At 42.1% G+C, this 27,198-nt stretch overlaps 1 protein-coding gene across 4 annotated transcripts; it reads right to left on the bottom strand.

Annotated features, from left to right (window-relative positions):
* Positions 1-812: 812 nt before the first annotated feature.
* ZYX (zyxin) lies at positions 813-25,401 on the bottom strand. Of its 4 annotated transcripts, none has more exons than XM_026720666.2 (10): positions 24,899-25,401; positions 17,672-17,949; positions 6,951-7,162; positions 5,991-6,089; positions 4,919-5,401; positions 3,698-3,848; positions 3,285-3,454; positions 1,961-2,139; positions 1,713-1,833; positions 813-1,623 (listed from the first exon to the last, which is right to left on the bottom strand). In XM_026720666.2, exons 2-10 carry the CDS (start codon positions 17,925-17,927, stop codon positions 1,513-1,515), a joined length of 1,782 nt encoding a protein of 593 aa, XP_026576451.1. In that variant the 5' UTR covers positions 17,928-17,949; positions 24,899-25,401; the 3' UTR covers positions 813-1,512. The 4 variants fall into 4 exon arrangements, with proteins under 4 accessions (XP_026576451.1, XP_087782402.1, XP_087782401.1 ...); XM_087926276.1 differs by lacking the exon at positions 24,899-25,401 and adding an exon at positions 24,267-24,890; XM_087926275.1 differs by lacking the exon at positions 24,899-25,401 and adding an exon at positions 24,682-24,815.
* Positions 25,402-27,198: the final 1,797 nt, after the last annotated feature.

The raw sequence follows: 27,198 nt of genomic DNA, 5'->3' as shown, positions 1-27,198 counted from the left end.
AAGAATGCTTCCAGAACAGCACCCAAAACTAAATGCTACAACAGCAGCAGCAATTCCTTGTTTCTGTTTGTGCCTCCACCAACCTTGCTATCTTCCCAAACTGTAGTATGAAATTGAAAGACCAAATTCGTTGGTGGTACATTTATGACTTCATGTATCATTTTTGTGGCTGTCCAGTCTGCAGATTAAGCAGAACATACCATCCAAAGAGAAGTGCATTGCTGAAGGTTCCTTCTCACAGAAAAGCTGGAAAGGTTCAAGAATGCTATACCTTGCACCCGTTTTAACTGAATAAAGAAGTGAAGTTAGAGAGTGAACGCACAGGCCCTTCTGTCTGCAAAGTAAAACTAAAAGATGAAGCCTACATTCTTTCTTCTACATGGGACGTCTTCAGTCCTGATCCATGGACCGGTACCATGACATGCCAGCAACCAGGACCTGCAAACAAGTGAAGCTCCATTTGTGGTATGCAGGCAGCATGCAAAACCACATCTCCTCTGGTCTGTAGAAAAACCTTTCTCAACGGAACCGGACCCTGGTGCCCAAAAAGGTTGGGGGCCACTGTTCTACTTGATCTTTAAGGCAGAAGAGAAGTAGTTTGGAAGAAAATATGATTTCTGGTATTGTAACACAAGAACTCTGGCTGACTTTGGGCCAGTTGCTCGCTCTCAGTCCCAATCACCACACAGGGATGTTGTAAGAAAAATAGGAGGAAGAAGGAACATTAGGTATATTTGCCGTCTTGAGTTGTTTATAAAAATAATAAAGGTGGAATGTAAATAAATAAATAAATGATTGGAATGACAACGGGAGAAAAAAAACTGCACAACTTTATTGATGCAAAACAATGGCTGAGGAAGGATAACTCCCGATTACACCACTATGCCAACTTCACAATAAACTCCAAAAAGCCCATTGTAAACAAATAAGTAGCCCTTTGAATAGTGTGCAGTGCAGAAGTGATTAGACCAAAGTATCACACGTTCACACATACAAAAAAGAGGAACCACCTTGATTTGGGAAACACATGGAGAAAACTGGTCCATTAACTTAGGAACAAAAAGTTCTCCTGCTGATACAAGCATCCAGTACAGAAAACAAGCCAGCTGTGAAATGTATATTCTGTCTCTAAAATAAGATATAAAATAGTAATTTACATTCCACATTTGAACAGAGGACAGGGCAAAGCTCCACAAAGAAAAAGCAGGTTGGAAGAATCCAGCCTTTTGTTCCAGGACTACTTTATTACTCAGTAAGACCAAAGGCTTATAGCAAGATAAGATTCCAAGACAGAAAGTGAGGATTTAAGACCTTGTATTGTAAGGGATACATATTTTTTTTTAAAAAAAAAGAAAAAGTGGAGGAGCCCTTAGTGAAAAGAGAAGGATATTGCCAGACAGGCAAAATGTGTTCATGATCCTAAGAAGGAGTCATAAGAAAAAGCATACAAAAGATCAGATCAGCTGCTTTGGACAGGAGGAATACACTGAAACATCTCCTGATTCAAGATCTTCAGACCGCAGCTTTGACACGTGTGCTGTGACATTTCCTACACAGCACATGGCCATCCAGAGGGAAGCAACCATTGTCATCTGCTTCAATGGACAGGGCCTTCCCACAATCCTGAAAGGTTAACAGAGAAAGAAATGAGCAAGGTAGACCAATATCAAGGAGAAGCAGGGAGGAAAAAAAAAAAGGTAGAAAGTGCTCACCTCACACTTGTAACATTTCATGTGGAAATTCTTCTCCAGGGCCACCACACGAACAGTCTCATCCTTCCCAGGCTCTGGCATGATGGGCTCAGCACATACTGAACAGCGAGGAGCATATTTTCTGCAAGCACATAAGAGAAAGTGCAGGAGATTCAGAATCTCAGTTTCAGCTTTTGGTCAAATCCAAGCTTTAGGGCACAGAGAATCATCGTAGCCAGAGAGGAGAACATGAACCTCAGGGGACATACCTGTGATAATCATCAACACAATGTGGCTGGTTGGCTTTATCCACAATGAAGGAGGCCCCTTCCAAGGGTTTGTGGCACACCACACAAGTGAAACATTGAGGATGGTAGGAATTACCAGTGGCCCGCAACATCCTGTCTGTGATTGTTTGCTTGCACACACAGCATTTCTCTAGGGTGCCCTGAAGAACAAAACATGGATCAGAAAGGAAGCACATCTGCTTCAGTTGAGAGCATTATTTCTTTCTCTGGTAGGACAAAGCCATCAACATTAGCCAACTTAATTCAACCAGATTAACAGTCAAGAAGAGAAACTATGACGAAAATAAACCCAACTCAATGTAACCTTAGATTGAGATTATTTTAGTAACTTTAATCTCCCATATCCCAGGATGATGCACTGGTTTTCTCATTCATCTGATTTGAAAACTCCAGAAATAATGCTTTAACCCTTGAAATTTAATTATTCACAGTAATTAGTAATTAGCATGCACATATCTTTGCATGTACTTCGACTACATACAAGATACAATTCAGATTAAACATTTCCACAAACTTGGCCATTCTCTATGGTTGAGCTTCTCATGTGACCCACCCTGTGATATCTAAAACTAAGAGCTATGTGGGAACACAGAGGGAAAAATGTGACTGTTTCTCAGATTAGTGCTCAAGTTAACTCACACAGAATATACTTTTTGGGCTCAAACATTCCAACACCTTGGCTTTGGAACTTTGTGATCCATGATTCATGCAGACTGCTTTTTGTAATCTGATGTCCTTCAGTTAACTACAACTTCTAGCTATGGGTGGGATTCTCATGGTTTCAACCGGTTTGGGAAACCCCTTGTTCCACTGATCATCTGGCTCCGAATCAGTTCGCATATGGGCCTGCCCACCCACCTAGTTTTACAGCCCAGTTGATTTGCGTGGCAGAGCTCATCAGCTTTTTTCTTCACGGGGCTGCAGTAGAAGGTAAGTATTAGGGCTTTTTTAAACAAGGAGCACATGCGCACCGAACTGGTTGTTACACCAGTTGAATCACACTCCTGCTTCTAGCCAACATAGCCAAACTTTGTATTTTTATTTATCTGGAAACTGCTTCCTCTCATAATAATTAGCAACTGGCCAAGTCCTGTCAAGCTAGCATAACAGGTTACCACATAATTTACACAGGTGGCTCTCATCAGCTGACAGTACAATTCCTCCAACTGAGTCCATGAAAACAGGCCATGCACTGCTAAGACAATAGGCATTACGCTCCTTCTCCCCTCTCCCAAGTCTCCAGGATTGGCTGCCTTATCCTCCCCACCCCCGCCATTTTGCTCACCGCATAGCATTCTTCACAAAAAGGCTTTTCATCCACATTGTAGAACTGCTGCCCCTGCAACTGTCTCTCACATTTGAAACAGGTAAAACATTCAACGTGGAAGAGCTGGTCCAAGGCCCGGACTGCAGGCTGAGTCCGAGATAGCGCCTTATTGCACAAACCACAGAATTCTTCAATGGGAAGAAAGAGGGGAAAAAAGTCTGAGAAGATATTTGCGTAAGTACAGTATTAATCTCTCTAAACTTTAGCTGCTCTTTCATGATTGCAAAAGTAGGCTTTTGGATTTCCTGGAGATCCAAAAGTTAGACAATTTCCCACCTTTGTATTAAATTGCTAAAAGAAAGAAAAGGAGCAAATAGATAGCAGTTCCATTCTCTCCTAACCCCCACTAAAATTCACACAACCCCACAGACCAGAAGTGGAGGCTTCGGCATGGGGTGGATGATCCATGTCCTTCATGAGCTTCTGGGTTAACATCTCCAGCTCCTCTACCTCCTTCATGGTCAGAGCAGAGCTGTTCCTAGGTGGATCTGATCCAGTGTTTGGAAGAAATACGGGGTTGCGCTGGACAAATAAAGAAGATTAACTGAGATAGGTGCAAATCTCCAACTTTTAAGCACCTCGCATTCTGGAACATATATTCAAGATCAATTCATGCTTCCTTTAACATTGTTGATCAATGAAGACATTTCTGCGCCATTTGTCTTTTCTATTCAGTCTACATTTTTTTCCCTTTAAGTTTTACTTTACAATTAGATGACCAGGTGTTTAAAGAAAAAATAGGGAGAGATTATTTTTATTGTATCAGTGGCATTTAATTAGTAAATTTTCAGATGAAAATTATTAGGACTACATTTCCACTAATGCAAAACGTTCCTAGCTACAATGTGACTATGGAAACAATCATTCTCTTTCACCCCCTCACTACAAAAACTAGAAAATATGTACTTTAGGAAAAAGCTATATTATATAGATATAAAACTAAAATAAGAAATAAATGTACATGCATATATATATATATATATGCAGTTATTCTCTGGATTTTTTTAAAAAAAGATTTATTGCCAATGGTTTTTCTGTACTACTATTAATTAATATCTATAAGGTATACCATGCATACATTGCCACTGAGACACGAATAAATAACCCATATAGGTTTGGTTCTGTAAAAATGCACTGATGCCAAATTCTGAAATCCTACTAAGGCTCTTTTTCAAGTTCTAAAAGTTAAAGTACTTAAGCAAGCGTGGCTTGAGGTTATGTATGAAACAGAGGTGGACAATCGACTATTCAAGGGTTGCCAATCTTCCCTCACTTTTTTTTTCAGAACCCACGTACCCCATATTATATTAAAAATATTTGGCAGAAAACCATCAAGATTTGGGGGCTTTGTTCCTTAAGATATAAAGCAAAATAAATGTGTTACACCTCCAATGAACTAAATACACCTATTTTGCTTAATCAGCTACCTCCAAAATGCAATTCAGGTGATATCAGCCCCATATTCCCTATGGATTTGGAGTAAGCAAAAACCACCTGCCTTTGACACAGGGAAATTAATCCGCAGGCTATCCTGTTTTGTTTTTGTATGCCACTCTTTAATTCTTTACTCATGTACATATCTGCATCCTTACCATTTCTCGTGGGGCAGATGGCTGCCCAGTAGGATATGGCTTCTCCTGGACTTGTGGTTTTTCTCGCTGTTGTGCGTAAGTGAAAGTGGGAGGCTGAGGCTTTGGAGCTGAGCCTGTGCCCGAAGGGGCCGGGAAATGAGACTGTGCAGGAAATGAAGCAGGCTGTTTTGGAGGAGCCGCAGGAGCTGGTTTAGGTACAAATTTTGGACCCGTGGCAGGAAGAGATGCGGTGAATTTAGGAACTGATGGAGCTGGGGGAGGAGCAGGTGATACCGACGACGACAAGTCTTTACGCTGCTTCATGGCTACCCATGGTGGAGGAGCAGGAGCAGTTTCCTCTGGTTGCTTGGCCACAGAGTTTCCAGCAGGACCGGATGCAGCCTGGATAATAGGAACTGGACTGTCTTTAGTTGGAGCTACAGTTTCTAAGGAGCTTCTAGAAGCAGAACCTACATTTGCTGGAAATATAGGCCCTGAAGACAACTGAAAGGTAATGATGAGAAAAAAAGTCAATGTAACAATCTCCATTTCCATGCCACTCAGACTACTATGCTCATCTAACCTGGCTTCAGCATCCAGAGGGGTAACAGCGACCCACTTGCCCATATATTCTCACCCAAGTCTTTTTTTGACAAAAGTTAAGTATGGCTACTCCAGGCTGAGATTTAGCTTTAATGTCTTTTTTTTTCTCATCTCAAAGTCAAGTCTAGGATACCTGATCCACAGCTTTCTTTCACAAATACCCAAGGACTTGCACTTAATTTTTACAGTTAGTTGTGATGGCATGGCCATTTCTGATTATACATGGCTCTTACATAAACATTCTATCTATCTATCTATCTATCTATCTATCTATCTATCTATCTATCTATCTATCTAAATAACATTTCACACAGAAAGCAGAAAGCTAGCCTATCAAAGAAAGTATGCTAGATCATGCTCTCCTTAAAATACTTTTCTTTCTTTTTAAAAGAAATGCTTTTGTAACACTGTTTAGTCATGCTGGGCCTCTGTTCGCTGACTAGCTCAGTTTAAGCTAGGTTTGGAAAGGCCATCCTGTACTGCAGCTCACCCGGGTTTTGAAAGGGTCATTCTTTTCCATGTCATCCAGCATTGAGGACAAAGAATCAATCTCCAGATCAATGCTACTCATCTTTCCACGGTCCTTCTCCTTCCACAATAGAAAAGAAAGTTGGTACATGTTGAGGGAGGTTACTAAATCCATAAACCACTATGTCAGTCGACACTAGCCAATACAACTACACTGCCACCAAACAAAAGGGAAAGATTGCCAAGTGGGGTCCTAATAATGAGCAATTCATTCTTAATTCGCATTACTTCCACACAGTCAAATCTCCATTTCAGACAAACACCAGAGTTTTCAAGAGGTGCTTGCAGGATGTAACCGAAACCAGATGAAATCTCTGATGTTTGGAAGATAACCACAACTGCTACTGCTTGGGGGGCAATTTTTCAGCATACAAGTTTTCCTTTTCCTCACAAGTCCAAGAAATATATGCACGGTTGAACAAAACACAGCACCACTACTATAAATAAACTATGCAATGTTTATCTGCACAAAGTACAGATGTATCCAAAGACAGTTAAAAACTCATGCAGAACTGCAATTAAAATTCCATTTAATTATTGCAAAGCATAAGGAATATTGGAGGGAGCACATGCTTTGCTCATAAACACACCTCCTTCCTTTCTCACTTCATTTTAACTAACATGTCCATTTAGATATACTTGGGACTTTCTGCTCATTTATTAAATTCTGCCCCAGCTCACACCTGAGGACAAATATCTAAAGCAGGGTTGTCAAGCTCACGGCCCACAGGCCAGATGCATCACACAGTGGCCACACCTGGTTTAGCGAAGGGGGGGAAAGTCCTGATACGTCATGTGACACCACCGTGATTATGCAAGCTTGACACCCCGATCCAAAGCATCATAGGAACAAGATAACTATGGAAAAATAGTTCCCCAATGTGTCTTTTCCTGCTTTCCATTCTCTTCTATCAGGACTCACCTGAGAAACAGGCAAGCCACTCAGAAACATGGGTTCTTCCTCCAGCATAGGAGGAGGAGGGGAAGGAAAGACCTCTTCTGGAGCAGGAGGAAATGGTTCCTCAAATGGAGGAGGTGGTTCCTCAAATGGAGGAGGTGGAGGAGGGAATGCATTGTTGTTTGGGATCACCACTATATCTTCTCCTGGAGGCGGTGGTGGTGGCAGAGGAAATTCTGTAGAGAACAAGAAGCAGGGAGGATTAGCACAGCTCATCCCTAATTATATACCATAATGACTACAAAAAAGGGTTGCATTCCGCCTTAGCGGCAGCATTAGACACACTAGAGTGATACAACAAAGAGAGTCAAGCAGTTCTATCAGATTTCAACTCTCATAATTATGAAACAATGCCCTCAATGATCATGTTATCCAGGAAGTTTTGATCCAGCAGATTTAGAAAGAACATAGCTGGGGAAGGCTGATCCACTTTTGGCAATTTTATATTGAACCATATCTTCATGTTACTTGAGAAACATTTGACCAATATAATGTTATAAATATAGTTCAGAATTACAGAATATATGTAACGGGAAAGCAATTTACCTCTGATTTTTTTTTAAAAAGTAAACATACAGCTACCTAGTAATTGCAAGATGCAAAAATCCAGATTATCTCTAGGTGGGAATAAAGATGGGTTTGTTATTGGGTTTTTTTTTAATACTTTACTGCCATCGATGCCATCCAGATTTCTGCAGCCCAGATCTGATCGCATATTACACACATAGAACACATACCGTACACATACATTCCTTTGAAAAATCAGATCTTGATAATAAGCATGAACAGAAAATACTACATGATTTTTAAAAAATTGAATGCTTAACAAAACAGGATATATGCTTCCAAAACATTTTTTCAAGAACGTTCATTCATATCAATGTTTTTTATTATTATGTTCTGTTACAGTTTTAGGCAACTGTGCAATATTTCCATATGCTTGAAATCCAACCATTTAAAGCATTTTAACAAAACTATAAGTACTCATTAACTTACAACAGTTCATTTAGTGATTGTTCAAAGTTACAACCTCACTGCAAAAGGAGACTTATTGTGTGACTTATAAGTGTGATTATTTTTCACACTTACAACCTTGCAACATCCCCATCATAACCTGATCAAAATTCAGATGCTTGGCAACTGGTTCATATTTATGACTGTTGCAGTGTTCCAGGATCATGTAACCATATTTTGGGAACTTTTGACAAGCAAAAGTCAACAGGGAAGCCAGATTCACTTAACAACCATGTTGTCATGCCCTTGTTAGAGTCAGACTCTGAGGGAGAAGAGGAACAGCCGAAAGGGAGTGGAGGTGTGGCTCCGGAGATTGTGGAGGAGGTTCTTGAAGAGCAGAGATTGGCTGGGCAGTCAGAGGAAGAACCAGGCCCATCCCCCTCTTCATCCTAGGACGCACAGGGAGAAATGGAGAAGGAAACAACTTGGCTTATGAGAGAGGAAGTGGCCATGATCCCCCTTATTGGTTGCAGCTGGGAAAAATAATACTGAGAGAGACAGTTACAACACAGCGATGCCAGAAGCAAAGTATGTGTTATTTTGGGCTGAAGTTATCTTGGTTGGCATCATTCCAACAGACTGTGCTTTGTTATCTTTTTGAAGTTGGTAATTACTTATCCTGTTCCGTTGTGAATTTCCTTCATTGTAGTTTGTTTTGGGTTTTTTATTTCACCTCTATCTGCTCATTAAGTTCGGACTGTATTGCTTTCTTTTGAAGACTATTTTTGAGGACATTTTATCTCCAACTGAGAATTATTGAACAGTGGGGCCAAGTTGGAGGTATTAAAGAACATTTATTTGTGTTTTGGATTTTGTTACATTTGTGTTATACTCCGGGTCATCACATGTTACTAAGCTAACCATTGCAGCGATTCACTTAACAACTGTGGCAAGAAAGGTTGTAAAATGGGGCAAAATTCACTTCACAACTATTTCACCTAGCAACATAAAGTTTGGGCTCAATTGTGGTGGCCAGTTGAGGATGACTTGTATTGTTTAGAGTCCTCAAACCTTTCAATTGCCCTACAATCGCCTACAAACTGATGAATAAAATGTTGAAAATTAACTTTACAGTGCTTTGTAAAAAAAATATTCCAGTGGTACTTTCCATCCTTTGAGCACATACATATACACATCTCAACTTCTGGAGATTCTGAGCAACATTTCAGTACTGTTATAGGAACAGCTAAGGGGGAAGAATAGGGCACAGGGGCTTGCAATAATGTATACGTGGGGAAGGGGAGGACCTTTAATAATGCCTTACATCTTTACAAAGATCTCTGATATTCAACAGTCTGAAGAAGACAACTCGGGCACTCCAGGAAGCCCCAGAAATTGACACCACATACCATAATATCAGCAAGACAAGATCTTCTACAGTCCAGTGTCATCCTGAGAGACAAATCACCTTTGCCTTTGGGAACAAATACCATACTTTCTTGCAATGGATTGTACTAAATTAGAGCCACAACTCCCAGAGACAAGAGACAAAATGACCTGATCAAAAGACCACCTTCACCCTTGTAAAGAGCCTGGGACATGGACATAGACACGGACACACACACACAATCACACAGAACATCTCAAGGGCTCTGCACATAGCCACCCAATTATTGTTACAGGAACCTTATTCTATAAATAGAAAGTGTCACAGAACAATACACCCACTTCACCAATTCCCAGCAGTCCGAATTTACTGTAATAAAAAACCAAAACTGGGCAGAATTCTGTACATTGCAGGACTTTCAGTTCTCTAAATTTGGAAATCCCTGGTGCTAGAAGTCACTCTACCCTCAAACTGATGGTTTCAGTTTGCGTGGTTTATTTCTTCACATGGAAGTGAGTGGTTACTATTCGTGAGAGAAGTAGAGGCAGCATCTGGGAGACCAAGCTTCTGTGGCACTGTGTCCTTGTTTCTAGACATGTAGTCCTTGACTTGTGACCACAACTGAGCCCAAAATTTCTGTTGTTAATTAAGTGAGGCAGTTGATAATTTTGCCCCGTTTTATGACCTTTCTTGCCACAATTGTTAAGTGAATCGCTGCAGTGGTTAAATTAGTAACACGGTTGTTAAGTGAATCTCGCTTCCCTCTTGACTTTGTCAGAAAGTCGCCAAAAGGGATCACATGACCACAGGACATTGTGATTGTCAGTTGTCAAGTGTCTGAGTTTTGATCATGTGACCATGGGGATCATAGGGATACTGCAATGCCCGTGAAGTGTGGAAAAACAGTCATAAGTCACTTCTTTTCAGTGCCATAACTCTGAATGATCACTAAATGAACTGTTGTAAGTCAAGGACTACCTGTAATTCACATTTTTAGAGGAAGAAAAAACATTTCTTACATTTTCTGAAATGAAGCAATTTGTCAGCTATGGAAGCCATATTGAGACCAGATGCTCCCAACACTGCCACATTTTGAACTTGGGAAAGTGGGAGTGGGGAATTTCTTGGGAGTGTATGCAGTTAGACAGGAAAACATTCTTTTTTTTATTCAAGGTCATGTTATTTTGCAAGTGAGGGGAAGTCTTAAGTTGGGGCGGATGGTGATTGGGGCATGTGATGTGACAATGGGTGCAGGGGATGGAATTGTAGTTTTTACTTACTGCAAGGAAGCCTGGAGCTTTCAGATTTGGGATTCCTGAATGTGCCAGTTACTATCCAAAATAAACTTTTGAGAAGATGTCTGTCTCAGAGTTATTGGTTGGAGTGGAGATTTGCTGGAACTCTGACACAATTTGGGGAAGGACCGGGGTTCTTGTTGTCTCTTACTATGTCCCAACTTTGAAGAAAGGACACATATCTTCCTATCAAATCATACCGCTTTTATCTATTCTAGCATCCCATTCCATCAATTACTATCCACTCCTTTTCTCTGATCTTTTATCTTTCTTTCAAGCTCAATGGACGTATTTGATAACTGAAGGCAAAGAAAGAAAAAAGATAGGGAAACAAAATCATTGTTATCCACTAAGATGCCTCAAACAATGATACCAGAGTGACTGCTTCACTTTCTCGTTCTCATTCACATGTTTAGCTAGGCAAACTGATACCACCATCACCTATGGACTTATAAGGATCACAAAGATTGATCTGCAAAGAACTTACATCACCTTGTTGCAAAGAAAATTGCAACATACACCATAAATCAGCCTTTCTAACCTGCTATTTTCTAGATATGCTGAATACCATAAACTCATATATATTTATGATTTCACATTTTTATTAATTTGGACATATAAAGTAGTAAGGAACTGCTGCTGCTGTTTAAAAATTCTAAAATACAGACAACTTTGTCTGATCAATGCTAATCAATGCTATCTCAGAAATATGGAACTCTGCCATCCTCTAAGTACTGGCCTACAATTAGTTCTGAAATGCTGTGCTTCTATTACCTAGCAGTTGAGATGGGTTCAATTTCCACACATACCTCCCAAACCAAAGCAAGTTTCCTTGACAAATGGTGGAAAAATGATAAATGTGAATGAACAAATACAAAAGATTCCCACCATAGGCAGTCAATCTTCATTAGAAAAAAGGGAATACATACTATCTTAAGATAGTGGTGTCGCAGCCTACTTCTGCTGAGTGCCTGCTGTCAGCAGTTCAATTTTCACCGGCTCAAAGTTGATTCAGCCTTCCATCCTTTGAGGTCGGTAAAATGAGAACCCAGGTTGTTGGGGGTAATATGCTGGCTCTGTAAACCGCTTAGGGAGGGCTGTAAGGCACTGTGAAGTAGTATATAAGTCTTAGTGCTATTGCTAAGTGCTATATTAGCTACTTCCCTCTTCTTTTTAAATATTTCCTATTAAAAGACCTGATACTTAAGCAATAGCTTTAAAAGGGCTAAAGTTTAATGCTAGCAAAAATTAGAAGCTAGACAAATTCATATTCATTTATGCAAACAAAGAAGTTGCAGAGCTCTAAAGAATCAAGCCAGAAAGTGGGAGACTATGAGTTCTAGTTCCGCCTTATTGGGTGACCTTAGGCCAGTCCAGTGGTGGGATTCAATTTCTTTTTACTACCGGTTCTGTGGACATGGCTTGGTGGGCGTAGTAGGGGAAGGATACTGTAAAATCTCCAGTCAGAGGTGGTATTTGCCGGTTCTCCAAACTACTCAAAATTTCTGCTACTGGTTCTCCAGAACTGGTCAGAACCTGCTGAATACCATCTCTGGACCTGTCACATTCTCTCGACCCAACTTATCTCCCAGGGCTTTTGTTGTGGGGAAAATAGGAGGAGGAAGGAGTATTGGCTACGTTCGCCATCTTGAGTCATTTATAAAATAGTAAAGGTGGGATACATTCATATATGAGTATATATGGATGCATGCAGGCATAACAATTCCCCCACTCTTGCTTCCTTCAATAGTGAAGACAGGTTTCTTATTTATTATGCAACAATATTATTATCTTCCTGAAGTAAAACCAAAGAAGAGCAGACCAAAGAAATTTTATGCATTGTCTCTCCTGGGAGAAGAAATAGCCAAGTCAATGCATAAGAGGAGGATATAGGCTAATAACGACTCCAGAGGAAAAGAGTCCAAGTTCCAGATGTTGGTTACCAGCTGCCTATCTCACTCTTTGGAGGAAATGAAATTGCAGAACTGAGCTAACGAAGACTTCTATGCCCAAGCAACATTTCTTCATCTTTGGAAAAAAACCAAAATATTTTTTATTTTTCAGGCAAGTTAAATTGTTGCTAACATATAAAGCCCAAAATTGTCCCCATATCAAAGCAAACAAAAGCTTCCAACTATATTGGATCTATCCACAGTGACAATATTCTTGCTTGGGTTATGCATGCTTTTGTCACTACTGATTAGCAAGTGATTTCAGGGCTCAATTCGGATTTCTTTACCACCTCATTTAATATTTGCAATATTTATAATCTGTCCCAATCCCAGCAAAATCTAGGTAAGCTCACAAATTAATATAATACAAGACTTTTGGAAAGCAGTTATGCCAGTTGACCAGAAACTAAAATCATGGCATTTATTTAGAACCAAGTGATTTTAGAATTGCAGACCAAAGATAGGATAAAAACACAGACTTTTCTCCATTCTCCTAATTGCCTCAATTGCAATTACTTGCAAGTAAACAGAGAACACAGAATAATAGAGTTGGAAGGGACCTTAGAGATCTTCTAGTTCAACCCCTGCTCAAGCAGGAAAGCCTATATCCATGATGGCGAACCTGCCACACATGCCAGAAGTGGCATGCAGAGCCATCTCTCCAGGCACGCAAGCCATTGCTCTTCCGGGTTCCGACACGCTGGCCAGCTGATCTTCACATGCACGGGAGCACCGGAAATCAGAAAAGCAGACACCTGGTGAGCATGCATACACTGGGAAGATGATATTCTGGTTTCCGGCACGCGCATGTGCACCGGCCGGCCACCTGGTCTTCCGGTTTCTGGCACTCATGCATGTGCAAAGACCAGCTGGCCAGTGTGCATGCCAGAAACTGGAAGTTCATTTACCCAGTGCACGGCTGCTCTCCTGGTTTCCAGGACACACACGTGTGTGCTCCCATTTCAGCACTCAGTGCCCCAAAGGTTCACCAACAGTGCCCTATATCCGTGATGGCGAACCTTGGGCACACATGCCAGAGGTGGCACACAGAGCCTTCTCTCTGGGCACGTGAGCCATTGCCCCAGTTCACCTCTGTTGTGCATGAGCAAACGCCTCCCCCCAGCCAGCTGGTCTTTGGGTCTCTACCATGAATATGCAGAGGGAGGGATGCATGTGGAGGGATGGGGCGCATGTGGGAGAGACTGCATGTGAGGGGCAGGGGGCATGCACAGGGCACACGTGCAGGAATGCACGCACTTGCAAGGGGACATATGCACATGTGCGCAGATGCACGCGCATTGCATTGTGGCTGTGTGCGTGTGCGCTCTAAAGAGGTTCGCCAACAGTGCCCTATATCATTTCAGATAAATGATTGTCCAGTCTCTTTTTGAAAGCCTCCAGTGATGTTAGCATCCACAACTTCTGAATGCATGTTGTTCTATTGGTTGATTGCTCTCATTGTTAGGAAATTTCTCCTTAATTCTAGGCTGCTTCTATCCATTGCTTCTTATCTTGCCTTTTGATGTTTTGGAAAATAGTTTGACCCCCTCGTCATTGGATAGTAGGAGCTCCTCAAATATTGTAAAGTGTAAAGTTCCCATTGCAGTTCAGGGACAATCTTATCATTTAACCTAAAGATTATCCAAACTATCACTAAAATACGACTCAAAATACCATCTAACTCTTTTGCACTAGGAGTGGTTGTTCTGACCTAGGCGTCACAAAATCACAAAGCAGACTCCTTGTCCTGACAAAACCCCTTTTTATCAGGCTAATATGAATTCCTGTCATTCACATCCAGCAAAGTCCCGGCAAACAGTCTTTCAAGGGTGAATTACGACCACAGACCTTATCAAGCTTGGCACCGTCCACCTGTGCCTTTACTCCCAAGTCAACCCTTGTTCCTTAACTGTTCCCTTCTCCTGGCAGTTCTGTGCATGTGGACATCGGGAACAGGCTCCAGCTGTTCTTCTGCCCTACTGATCTCCGACTCCAAAGGCAGCTAATAACTGTCGGATGGTCCTGGCCCCATCTCTGCCTCCAACAGAGCACTCACCAGACCCTTCCCCAGACTCCAGGACTGGCCCATGTTCCTCCCCAACCTCCTCACTGTCTGAGTCTGCCGCCAGCTCCGCTGGCCACTGGCGGGCCACAACAGTGGTATTCTTTCTAGCATTCATACAATTACGTTGTTATTTTACTTACCCCCCCACCCCCACCCCTAGCAGGGATCAAAACCTGACATTTTTAGGGGCCAAATATTTCAAGTCATGAATGAACAGAATAGGTTCCACTACATCAAACTAATGTATTTTTGCACATTTCTAGACTAGGAAAAGAGAATCGAAGTGAATTTTCTACTAATTTGGTTAAACCCAGAGGAAATTATCAAGTCTAGCTTTCTTGTTCTTGCAAATTGTAAGTCAGAATTATGCCTTAATCATGAATAAGTAGTGCTAGGTCCCAGGCTTGATTCTTTATTTGGCTTATCATTGTGTGCAAATGCTAGGTCATTCCCATTATGGAAACATTAACCACTTCTGTATCTAGTTTCCTTTCCCTCTGTAGCCTTCCTAAATGCTCGAGTCTGTATCCATAAAGCACTATTGTTCTTCCTTCAACTTGACAATATTTGTCTCTTCCCTTCCTAATTCCCATTAAAGAAAATGTGACTGAGGAGGAACCTTCCTTTGGATTTCAACTGTTCACCGATCAGAAAGATAAACCAAGTCATTTATTACTAATATGGATAGTTTGTCCTATTGACTTGTTTCACATGCAGATATCCCAAGGGTACTTTATAATTAAAATGTCAGTGTGCTTCCAGAGAGGTCCCATCGGCAATAACAGGGTATGAATATGAAAAACAAACATATTCATGCAATATTTGTATCTACCTTAGGCTGAAGAGGCAAAAATCATACAAAAGCTAGATTTGGGATACAAGCCCCAGGGATTCAAATACTAACTGAAAAGCCATAGGAGCCGTGACATCTCAAGGATCAAGTATTATTCTGGCATATATTCAGTTATACTAGTAAATAGCAATCAAGCATTTATTTTTGATAACGAAGAAGCCAATCAAGAAGCCACTTTTAATGTTTGTAAACATTAAATGATGAATTAGGGGAAAAATCAGTTAAAGTTTCAGATAAACCTACAGTTTTGAACACCCTTAATTGTACATTATGACCAAGTCATCCCAGAGTCATTTCTATTATAATTTTTTTAAAAAAATCTCCCAGGTTGTGCATATGTGTGTTTGTGTGTCTATTAAAGTGTGGGGGTGTAGAGGGGTGTGGGGGGGTGTTTGAAGACTGTTCACAGCCTCAAATGTGCCTCTCCACAGCAGGGCTGAGGAAGAAGCAAGGGTTTCATTCAGCACACATTTTCTTAGGTTTCCTCAGATGAGATGAAAGTATATGCAAACCTCTTTTTTATAGTCAGAGAAGGAATTTTAATACTGCCCAAGCCCAGCTATAGAGTCAACGACATGCTGTTGAGCGTCTGTCAACTTTACTAGGGCAAAAATAAGTGACTTGAATTCCAAGGGTATCTGAAACCAAATAGTGAAGACGGTATCCTATTTAAAGGTGTATTTAAAGAAACAAAGGACCAGAAAGCCCTCTGTTAGACAATAACATCCTTAATGTGGAGCTGAAGGAAAAAGAAAACAAAGAAAATGACTTAACAATACAGGTAGTCTTTGACTTGCAACTATTCATTTAGTAACCATTCAAAGTTACAATGGCACTGAAAAAAGGTGATTTTTTTTTTTTACAGTGGTGACATGATCAAAATTCAGGCACTTGGCAACTGGCATGTATTCATGATAGTTGCAAAGTTCTGGGTGATCACCTTTTGCAAACTTTTAAGAAGCATAGTCAATGGAGAAGCCAAATTCACTTAACAACCAAGTTACTAACTCAACAAGTGCAGTCATTCACTTACGAATTGTGGCAAGAAAGGTTATAAAATTCTCTTAGCAGCGGTCTTGCTTAGCAGTGGAAACTTTGGGCTCAATTGTGGTCATAAATTGAAGACTAGAAAAAGGGGTTAAAACAACTATGGCAACAAAGGAAGATATGCAAACAAAAAAGTACAAGTAAATTAAAAGGTCCTATTTAAATAAAACTGGCTCGGGACTTTTGCTGTCCAAATATGAACTTGGGTTTCAAATATAAATTTAAAAATTCGGATGAGATTCCCACCACCACCACTATTGCAATCTGAAGGCTGCAGAAAGCGTACCCAAAGGCCTTTGAGGAGGCTGGGGGAAGCAAATTCAAAATACAGATGTATTTAACCACCCAGAGCCTTAACACATCTGTTTTAAGGCTTAACTTTTTCCCTAAATAGGGAGAGCCTTGATGATTTGGGGAATGGTACAGACTGCTGAACCTATGCAATAATTAATCTCTCTCTATATGTACAGTTTGTACCAAATAGTTGCAATCTAGAATTAGGAAGGCAGATGGAGGGACATCCACATACACTCTCTCCCACTATAACTCAAGCATCTCTTGGCAGCATTCCAGAACCAGAATATTCAACTAATTTTTTGAAACTTGTGGTAGAACTCTGACTATCAATAGATGCCTCAACATTACATCACCCCTGACTATATTCATTTATTACCACTGTGAGCAAGGAAGAGAGACAGTCAAATTAAGAATCCAAGGTTAGCCCAAGGCCACTTGTTAAGTTTCCGAGGAAGACAGTTGCCTTCAATCCCAGCAGGCTAAATCTCTGATGCTCCTCCGATAAGTCTAGCATTGTACCATCGAGGGATATAATATTCCAGATGATTCAGAGGCAAATCATGGAGAGTCATCCCTCAACTCTCCTGTTTGAGATTGCTTTCTCATTCCTCACTCAGCAAAGATCTGGCAGCCACACCCTCACAGAGATTGTTCCACTTTTAAAAAAAATAAGAGATCTGCACCTTCTTCTAACCTGGAAACCATGACATCGATGTGATTGTGAGCGATTTCCTCCTCCACCACCACGACACCCCTGCCACCGCCACCTTTCCATCTTGTTCTTTGACTGAGTGTTCTTTGCTTTTCCCAATAGAAGACAGCAAGGATCACTTACCTTCTGCTGGGGGCAGAGTCACAGCTATGGGGATCTCCCCCACTTTTCCTATCTGGGCACATGCTCCAGCAGCTGGAGGCAACCTCTGCTCAGAAGCATTTTCTGGAATCGGTCCAGCGGCCTTGAAGGGATTCACTTTGGGCTTAGGAGCGACGACAGGCGCAAATTTTTTCTGGGGGCTGTAGAAACTTGGAGTGGAGATGTTGATGCTGACAGTAGAGGTCATGCGGGTTCCTGGGGCGCCGGATGAGGCCATCTTGCTGAGTGTGACACAGGACCTAGACAAGGAGGGCAAGAAAGAAAAGGCCTCCTATCAGTCACGAGCAAGGCAGGTGTGGCATGGAGTCTGGTGCCCGAAGGATGAATGGAAGTCTTTAAGATTGAAAGGGGAAAGGAAAGGGGATCTGTGTTTAAAAATGAAGGACAGAGGCAAGCAGGATACAAGGAACAAATAAACAACGTCCAAAGTGTAGATAAGCCTCAGCGTCCGATTAGGGTGAGGAAAAAAGCCAGGCCTGGATTTCCTCCCTGCATATATTTTGGGAACATGGGGAAAGATGGATAAAGGCCACAGAACCAACCACAGGCCTGAAAGGGTAGGTTCCCCTCTTAACAGGCATGCATGGGAGTCAATGCAGCTGCATGCAAGAGAGAATAGAGCTCTGTGTACATTACGGCACAGGGTTTAAGAGGATGACGCTCCGCATTTCTACCCATTTTAATGCAGATAACAGAATTGTCCACCTCCTCCTTCCTTCCTTCCTTCCTGGCCTTTCACGCTCTTCTCTCTGCTTGCTTCACCTCAAGGCACGGGCTATCGCCCAGTTCAACACAAAGGCAATTTGGCAACGGATAGGAGAAGAACAAAAGGAAACCTGTCTGTCTCCATGGCGCTGGCATCTGTGAGGCAGCCCCTGGAGCCCCCGATATCCACAGGCAGCCCCGTTGCCCCCTCCTCTTCCGTCCTGCAGCTGGTCTGTCCTGCCTGGTTCTTGCCGTCACAAGCGTTCTCGGGCAGCATCCTTGCCTCTCAGCTCTCGGCGCTGCCACTCCCCCACCCACCCACACAGGAAGCAGCTCCTAGACCCAACCAGCCGTGCTGACACGTTCCTGGAGTCACAAGTCTTCCCTCCCCAGACTGAGCAGTACAGAGATTGCCCTGGAGCATGCACACCCTGCTGTTGGGCTTTTCTGCTGCTGAAGCCAAGGCACACACAGCAGCCAATTATCAGCTGCAACCTTGACATGGGTAGCTTTTTGGATTTTTTTTAGTTTTCTTTAAAAAAAAAAAAAGAAGGTTGGTTTGCAATACTGTTCCCAGGCAGAAAGCACCATCTTTTACCAGACCAATTTAAATGAATAAAACACTAATCCTCTTTTAAAACATCAAATGCTTGCCTGTGCAGTTTAAAGCACAGCAACGGTTCTGGGAAGGGTGTTTCTTTAAAGGCCCGCAGTTAAAACAAAAAATATTTTTTTTATCAGTATATTATACTGTATGTGAGTATACATATCAGTGTCCAAGTGATGTCATCAAGGTGCCTGGAGGCTGTGGAGGTCTGGAGGAAGGAGAATAGCCTTCACCTGATCCCTGACAAAACTATGGGATTGTGGGACATCCGTCTTGTTTAGTAATGTTTCATTGTTAACTCTGGTTGGCTAACACTCCTGTACAATCTGGTGTTCCTGCTCAAAGAGAAGGGGCAGTTATGGCCAGGAAAACTTTTGCAACCTTGTGTGCCAATTCTATTCATTCCTAGATTGGAGGCACTGCTCAGGAACACTCGCACCCTAATCACCGCTCAGATGGGCTACTGCAATGCACTCTACATGGGTCTGCCCTTAAAAAGCACGCCAAAGTTTCGGCTGGGTCCAGAATCTTACAACATGTGTAGTGAATCCACCATGTGCACTAGTGAGCTATACTGATGCCCAGTAGGCTTTGGGATGCAATTCAAAGTGCTAAAAGCCATACATAGCAAGGGGTCAAGTTACTCGCAGGACTGTCTAGCCACAATAATTTCTGCCCACTCCACTACATCCAGTAGAGGGGACATGCTCAGTGAAGCAATGGCATCTGGTAGCAGGAGGTATGCTTTCTTGCATGGTACCTGCCTTAGGGATCAACTTTTCCCCTGGGTTTGGGTTGGGCTGTGAAGATTTTGCTTTCCAGATGTCAATGGAGCCCAACATGTGTGGAGGGGGAATACATTTTGGTAAGGTGTTCTTACTGTGGCCCAGACTTCACTTTTTTTATTGATACAATCTTGTATTATGTTTTACCACAAATGTGGTACCATTTGTTCACCACCCGGAAGTCCCCTGGTACATGAAGAGCTATATAAATTTGTTAAATAATGATACACAGACAGACCATATCTTACTACCAGGGGCTTTATTAACACACATTTTAGAGATTACTTGTTTATTTTTTAAGAATTGCAAATTACTCATTTTACAGGTACATTTACACCCAGCCAGTCAAAAGGATGAAAATGCAGCCACTATTAGAAGTGCACCCTCAAGAACCACATCAATATCAGATCATTTTAAGATACAAGAAGGTATCTTTAACATTCTGCTCCAGAAAAACAAACCCAAATTCAATCAGTTTTCATGCTGAGCCATATGACTTTCCTTATTCATTATGTTCAACTGGGTTTGAGGCTGATGCATTATATTATTATAATCATGATTATTAGACTTTAAAACCCAGAATAGTTACCATTCCACTGACCTTCTTAGGATTTGAGACATGGGAACTCGCTTGTATATGTGTAGCCGTTGTATATGTGTAGCTCATATTAGTTCCTGTCTAACAGTAAGAAATGCATTAGAAGCAGTTCCTCTTCAAGTCCTAAGGATTTTTTCTTACCTGTAAACATTCCTCTCTTCATCCTACTTCATGCCAGGGAGCTCATCATTAAAGTCCACATCATTTTTCCCCCTGAGTTACATTAAACAAAAGGTTCTGCTTTACCAACTTTTCAGACTTTATTTGACCAATCTTCCAAGAGATGGCAGAACCGGATTACATACAAATGGAAAGGCTCAACATTGATACAAAGACTTTGGGAGTCAGCTGTCCCAGAAAGACACTTGCATAGCATGAGCAACTGTTCCAAACCCTTAGCTCTCCCCCACAGCAAGCCGCTTTCGAATTGCAGCTGCCCTGCCCATCTTATCCCCTTTCTTGCCTCCACCAGCACTAAGTCAAACACTACATTTTGCAAACTGGTCTCTCAAGAGACACTCCATTTCCAAGGGCAACTGATAAAAGGAGTTCAATTGTGCTTAAGAAACCAAACAAGAGCCAACATAAGAGCGAGTTATAATGTTCATATGGGCAAGTAACAGGTAGGGGAGAATATTTCTCATGTGAGCAAGTCTCAACCAGTTGTTATATCTCTAGGCTCCAGAACAGCTATTTGGGAGGGTGGCAACACAATTGCCTTAATGGCTTTTGGTCAACCAAATTAAAGCTTTGGGTTTAAAAGAGTGAGAGGAAGTTGAGTACTTTTTAGTAGTACAAACTGCCTTCAAATCAGTGCAAACTGCACATGCAGATCATTTGAAATTGCTTAGAATTTCTACAAAAGTACTATACTTTCTATCGCACCAAAGATTGAAAATTAAGTTCTCCTTCCTACAAATTCTGCCTTTTTCAAAGTAAACAAAAAATAAATCCTCAAGTGTTTCCACTGGCCTGAAGAATTCCTTTCATGGAGAATTACAGTAAACGAATTCTATCAAAATGCTTCGAAGACAGACAAAAATTCCACTCCATAAGAGTTGGTTCAACATACAAGTATACAAAAAGCTACACTCTATTTAATTTTCATCTGCATTTCCTTTGATTTTGTGGTCTGATAGAGGAAGAGATTCCATTACATCTGAATGTCCATTAAAAGGCGAATGGGATGTTATGCATGTGAAAAATAGTATTATGCATAACATGGTTAATACATTTTATCTGTAGCAACCCAAATACTCTAAACAAAGGTCCAATTAATCATGGGGTACACTATATCTGCAATTACATTGTTCCCCTTAGGTAGGCTGGAAATACAGAATACTACTTCTTTAAACAAGAAATAACATTCTAAATACTGATATATAAAAATTATGGAGAAACACAACTTCAGTGGCCCTTTGTGAAGATATGACAATAGCATATTTCCCTTTCCTTAATTGGCTTTGTAACCATATTACATGAATTCTTCTTTTCAATAACTTCCAACATTCTCTTCCTTCTTTCCTCACCACTCCCACCAAATGTTCATTGCTAATTGCTTATTGCTAATCCTATGCCTTTTGTTTCATTTTTTGGCAAAGAAGCAAGATTGCAAGAAAGATTTCAGGCAGAAAAAAAAGTGGGAATGGCCAACACAGTCCTGCAGCCAATCTGTATAATTGTTAAATGCATACAAATGTTAAAATAGTTGCTAATGAAATATTAAACATATCGATATACCCTCAGTTCAAAGGATTCCTCTTATTTTAGAGCAAAAACACAACAGCAAAAACCATCTCAAGCCCGGGAAGTTCTCCTTTAAATATTAAATGCCTTTGTGCCCAGCTTATGAGAAGTGTTAGAAACACTCAGCCTCATCAGTTCCAAAATGTATATTGATATGACACAGCAAAGTGATCTTAATGTTTCAACAATACCAGTCTTCCTCATTCAGAGATGCTGGACTTCATTTTAGCCTCAATCATCACCAGTAGTAATAAGAGACTGTGGAGTTACAGCCAGAAAAACTCCAAAAGACACCATGCTAGGAGCGATTGGACCACCCATCCTGCTTCAGTGCTGTTTCAAGTATCTAGTGGTCAACCACTGAATATGTACTCATAATAAGCATCTCCACCCAATGTAAAGAATGAGTCTAATATCTCTCCCAAAGTCTGTATTATAAAATAAGATTTCTAGTGGGTCTGCTACAGAAAAGCCTTCGACTTTTGACTGCCATTCCACTTGAAGAGTCATAGCTTATTTGCTTGTATGATCACGTTGTCCTTCATTGCACAACGACTCCAGAACTACATAGTCTTACCACATAGCTTGCTATCACAAGTATATATTACTGTTATAAATGCACTTCTTTTTTATTTCTGTAGTGTTCACAATTCAGAATTCTTTTTTATTGGTGTGGTTGGACACACAAGGAATTTGTCTTGGTGCAAATGCTCTCAGTGTACACAAAAGAAAAGATACATTCGTCAAGAATCATAAGGTACAACATTTAATGATAGTCATAGGGCACAGTAAGCAATCAAATCATACTAGGAAACAGTCAATTTAAATCGTAAGGATACAAGCAACAAAGTTACAGTCGTACAATCTTCTAATACTGGTGGGATGTTTCATTAAGGACAATTTTAAATGTGTGCATTGCTTTGGGCTCCGTTGGGAGGAAGAATGGTATTTAGAAAACCAATAACAGCATGGCTTTTCTTTAGATTAAGGGGCGTGCATAAGTGCCCCCTCGTGCCTCCCATCCGTATCCTATTGTCCCCATTTAATCGTACCTCTTTTCTGTATTCTTACTCATATTTATACTTATACCTATTATTTTGTAAGCGATTGACAAATCAAATAAATAATAAAGATTGGGAAACATTCAATATATGCAGTAACTAAGGGCCAAGGAAAAGGGTGAAGGCTTTGTTTTTAAAACTGAAACTTTTTTTTCACAACTTCCTAATTTCTGTTCCTTTCTGGTAGCAGCCCTACTTACGGGTCATTAGAACTTCCCAACGAATATGTTCAGTTCTGGAAATGCAAGCCAATTTAGGATACCTTCAGGACTCAGACATATCCAGGTTGGTGTCTGCTTCCTAGACAGGACTTTGTGACCTGTGATCTATCAACCACAATACAGCATATGTGTCATGGATTATGTCTCTACTTGGATGCATGACAAACTTCTGGTTCTCTTAGAGACAGACAGTCAAGCAGGATGTTTACCCTTGTTCTAAGTCATCCTGCCATATGTAGATTGTGGGGTTGGCCTGGCAGCTCACAAAGTATGCCTGAAGTATGCCAACAATTCAACTTTATTGCCCCAATCGATTTTGGAACAGCAGAAGCCAGAAGATCTAGGATAAGTAGATCTAGTTAGGATTAATGGCACTCTGGAGGTGGGATTGTACGCTAAGTGCACCTCTGAATTCTCAATACTGATATATAAAATGGTAATTATGTGAGCAGACGGAGTGTCACATATGGTCCTCAGTGGAAACACGGTAGTAATAAATAATAGCAATTGCAAACATCTTGCCTGAATTCTTCATCTGCTCTCTTTTTTCCCCTCTCTCCACTCCTTTTCATTGCTAATCATGTGCCTTTTTGGTTAAGAGAGAGACTGCAGAAAAGTTCTGGGCAAAAAAAACCACCCTAAAGTTATATTAAGATTGCAGAGGATGTCACTGTTTACCATGTATGTAGATAAAGTCACTCAGCCCAATTTATTTATTTATTTATTTATTTATTCATTGCGGCGGCTGTAAAACTCGACGACCCACCCCCCACCCCCCCAAAAAAAATAAAGGAGAAAAGAAACAATCCGGGAAAACAAGCAGCAACACTAACCATCTTTCTAGGAAGGACTCACAAGTCACGCAAGACTTGCCGTCCCGACAAGAACTTGCAGATTTTTTCCGCTATCTAAACACATCTGGAAAAGCGCTCGGGGGCGCGGGGTTGCAGAGCCCCCGCCTTTCTTGAGCTTAACAATTCCCAGCCCCGCGGCTCAGCTTTCAGCGACTGGCGGAACTTTCCAAGACAAAGAAGGGGAGTCGTCTGAGGGGGGATACTGCCCCTTCGCTGGGGAGGGGTCGCAGGAAAGTCCGAAAAGGGCGCCCCCTAATTTGTCAACATTTCCCGAGAGAGGCGCCTTTCCTCAGAATCCCGTCCTTCTCTTTCGGCCCCAGCCTCGCCAAGTCTTCCTTTCACACTTGAGGCGCTCTCCCCCACCCCCCAGCGGACCCTCCAGGAGAAGTACTGCCGCTCCTGCCGGCTGCATAAACGCATAACCTTCGCCTAGCTTGTCGCGCGCGACGGGGAGGCACGCAAGTAAGCACGCCCGCCCAGCCGCCCTCCAGGGCAAAGCGGACGATTTTAGCCCCCGAATGACCAATCAGGGCCCCGAGAAAAAGTGGCAGCCGCTCGCGCCCTCCAGCACTGCAGGCGTCCTCCTCCTCCTCAGGGAAAGGCGACCTTACCCTTTCAGGAACCGAAAACCGCTCCGGGGTTCCGCGTGACTTTAGAAGGCGCTCTTGCGTCTTCTCCGGCAAGCGGATGGCAGCCTCTGGCTGTGTTTGCCCGTGGCCAGGCGTCTTTGCCTGCCTGGCCCGAGCGCAACTTTCTAAGCAAGCCTGGCTTGCCAAGAGGGGAGTTGAGCAAAGCGGGGACGGGGCGGAGGAAAGCCGAGCCGCCGGAGCCCCAAGGCTGCCGAAAAGAGCCTCCCCCTGCCCAAGCGTTTGACCATAAAAGGAGAGAGGCAGCGCTGAGCTAACAGCTGAGCTCACTCTTCGGGGAATGTGGCAATCGGGGAGGCCGGCGACGGAATGGGGGCGGGGGATGCGCGCTGAGCGGGACCCGAAGCTTCCGCTTGTCCAGGAGGCCGGCTCGGCCCTCGTTTTACTCTAGGGTCGGTCCTACCTACTCCGGCCTCCCTTCCTCCGAAGTAGAGGCAGTCCTGCGCAGGGCGAGGTCCTAGGAAGTCGGCGCCGCCTTAAGTTGCAAGAGACATACTGGCGCAGAAGCAAGTCCCCTCAGGCTTCGCTTAACGTCAGCGCAGCGCCCGATCCTATTTACCCGCCCGGAGGGAGGGAGAGTTTTGGAGGTTTTTCTTCTGAAGAAAGGACCGTAGTCCGAATGAAAAGGACAAAGTCCTTTATAGGTTATGGGGGCTGCCGCTTTTGTTTCGCTCTTTCTTTAGTCCCAGTCCTGATGCGCGACTTTTTGTCTCGTTGGGGCGGACCCCCACCTCCCCTTGCCTCCATCCCCCCCCCCCGCCAAGTATATGGTTTTCTTGTGTCGCCTCCCCACCTTCTCAACTTTATTTATTAACTTCGTCTTGAGTTTGCCTCCTGGACCCTCGCACCCCCTCCCCTTCTTCTCCCTCTAGAAGTGATTTCATTTCCTTTGGAGCCCCCAAAGCTGCTAGAAGCTGCTTTTGATGAGTCAGGGTCTGCTTGGCTTCTCCACCCACTCTCTCTCTCTCTCTTTCTCCCTGAACCAGATGCAAGAGTTTCTGACTCAGAAGTTCCCTTTTAAAAATGGTGAAGAGGTTTGTTCTTTCTACACAAAAAGCCCCCACTTTTTGCATTATAGAATGGTGGCATTCTTATCTTCCTGGCATCAAGGAGAAGATGGTGTGTGTGTGGGTGTGGGTGTGGAAGCTTTAACTTAAGGGTAACTAACGCAGTTCAAAAGATCAAATAAGATGGTCATAAAGGCCGCAATCAGAACAATTTTGCACTATTTCTCCATCCTAGGTTGCAGTCACAACTTGCTTTCCCATCTCCAGTTTGCATCTTACACAGTTTTTGCTCTGCAAGTACTTAATGGAACTGTTGTTCCTTTAATTCTGTTGTAGGAAGAGAACTACTCTGAGACAGTGTTGCCTTAAAAGTGAAACCAAATAGATAACAAACTACAATCAACACTGTGTAATTTTATTTGGTGCCAGCTGAAGATTTGCTTGTGCATTATCTACCCTTGCTCTACAATGGCATGCTTCAGCAGTATGCACCTTTCTTTCTTTCTTTCTTTCTTTCTTTCTTTCTTTCTTTCTTTCTTTCTTTCTTTCTTTCTTTCTTTCTTTCTTTTCTTGTTGATTTTTTTAAAATCTTGACTTCTAACAATCAAAATAGGCACAAAGAAAAGGAAAGTAGTCCCATACATCTGCTTTCTGGCCGAAGGCACAAAGCGAGGCACCTAAGCAGCACGGCCACAATATAGCTTAGTTTATATATACAGAGGCATGGTTTGCTAAAGTAGGCTTGTTAACCATAGAATTTTAATGCATAGCTATGTAGTAGTAAACCATAAATCAGAGTGGATGGATTCACAAAACTATACCAATTCTAACACATTGCATTATGAGTTAGCATATTTGCTCTTTCAGGATAAGAGAAATTTGTCAACAACAAATACAACTCCCAATTCCTGCCATTGGGAGAAAGGCAATACAGGCATAGAATTTATATATAAGGAAAGGAACAGGGGAGAGACTTGGAAAATGGTAATCAGTGTTATATGTCGCAAAGGGTGTATTGTTTACCAAGGTAAGGTTGGTAAACAGTTGGTGCCCAGACTGTAATTTAATGTCTGAACTCCTAAGCCAAGTATATGAAAAGGTTCTCCAGCAGTGGTGGGATTCAAATTTTCTTACTACCGGTTCTGTGGGCATGGCTTGGTGGGCATGACAGGGGAAGGATACTGTAAAATCCCCATTCCCTCCCCACCCCACTAACCTGCTTTCCAGCTCCGTTCTCCTGTGCAGGGCAACAAAAGA

The sequence above is a fragment of the Pseudonaja textilis genome, chromosome 2, assembly GCF_049901715.1.
Source record: "Pseudonaja textilis isolate UNSWEBS1 chromosome 2, rPseTex1.2, whole genome shotgun sequence".
NCBI lineage: Eukaryota > Metazoa > Chordata > Lepidosauria > Squamata > Elapidae > Pseudonaja > Pseudonaja textilis.
The sequence above is the reverse complement of the archived record's forward strand: the minus strand, read 5'-3'. Positions and strand labels throughout refer to the sequence as shown.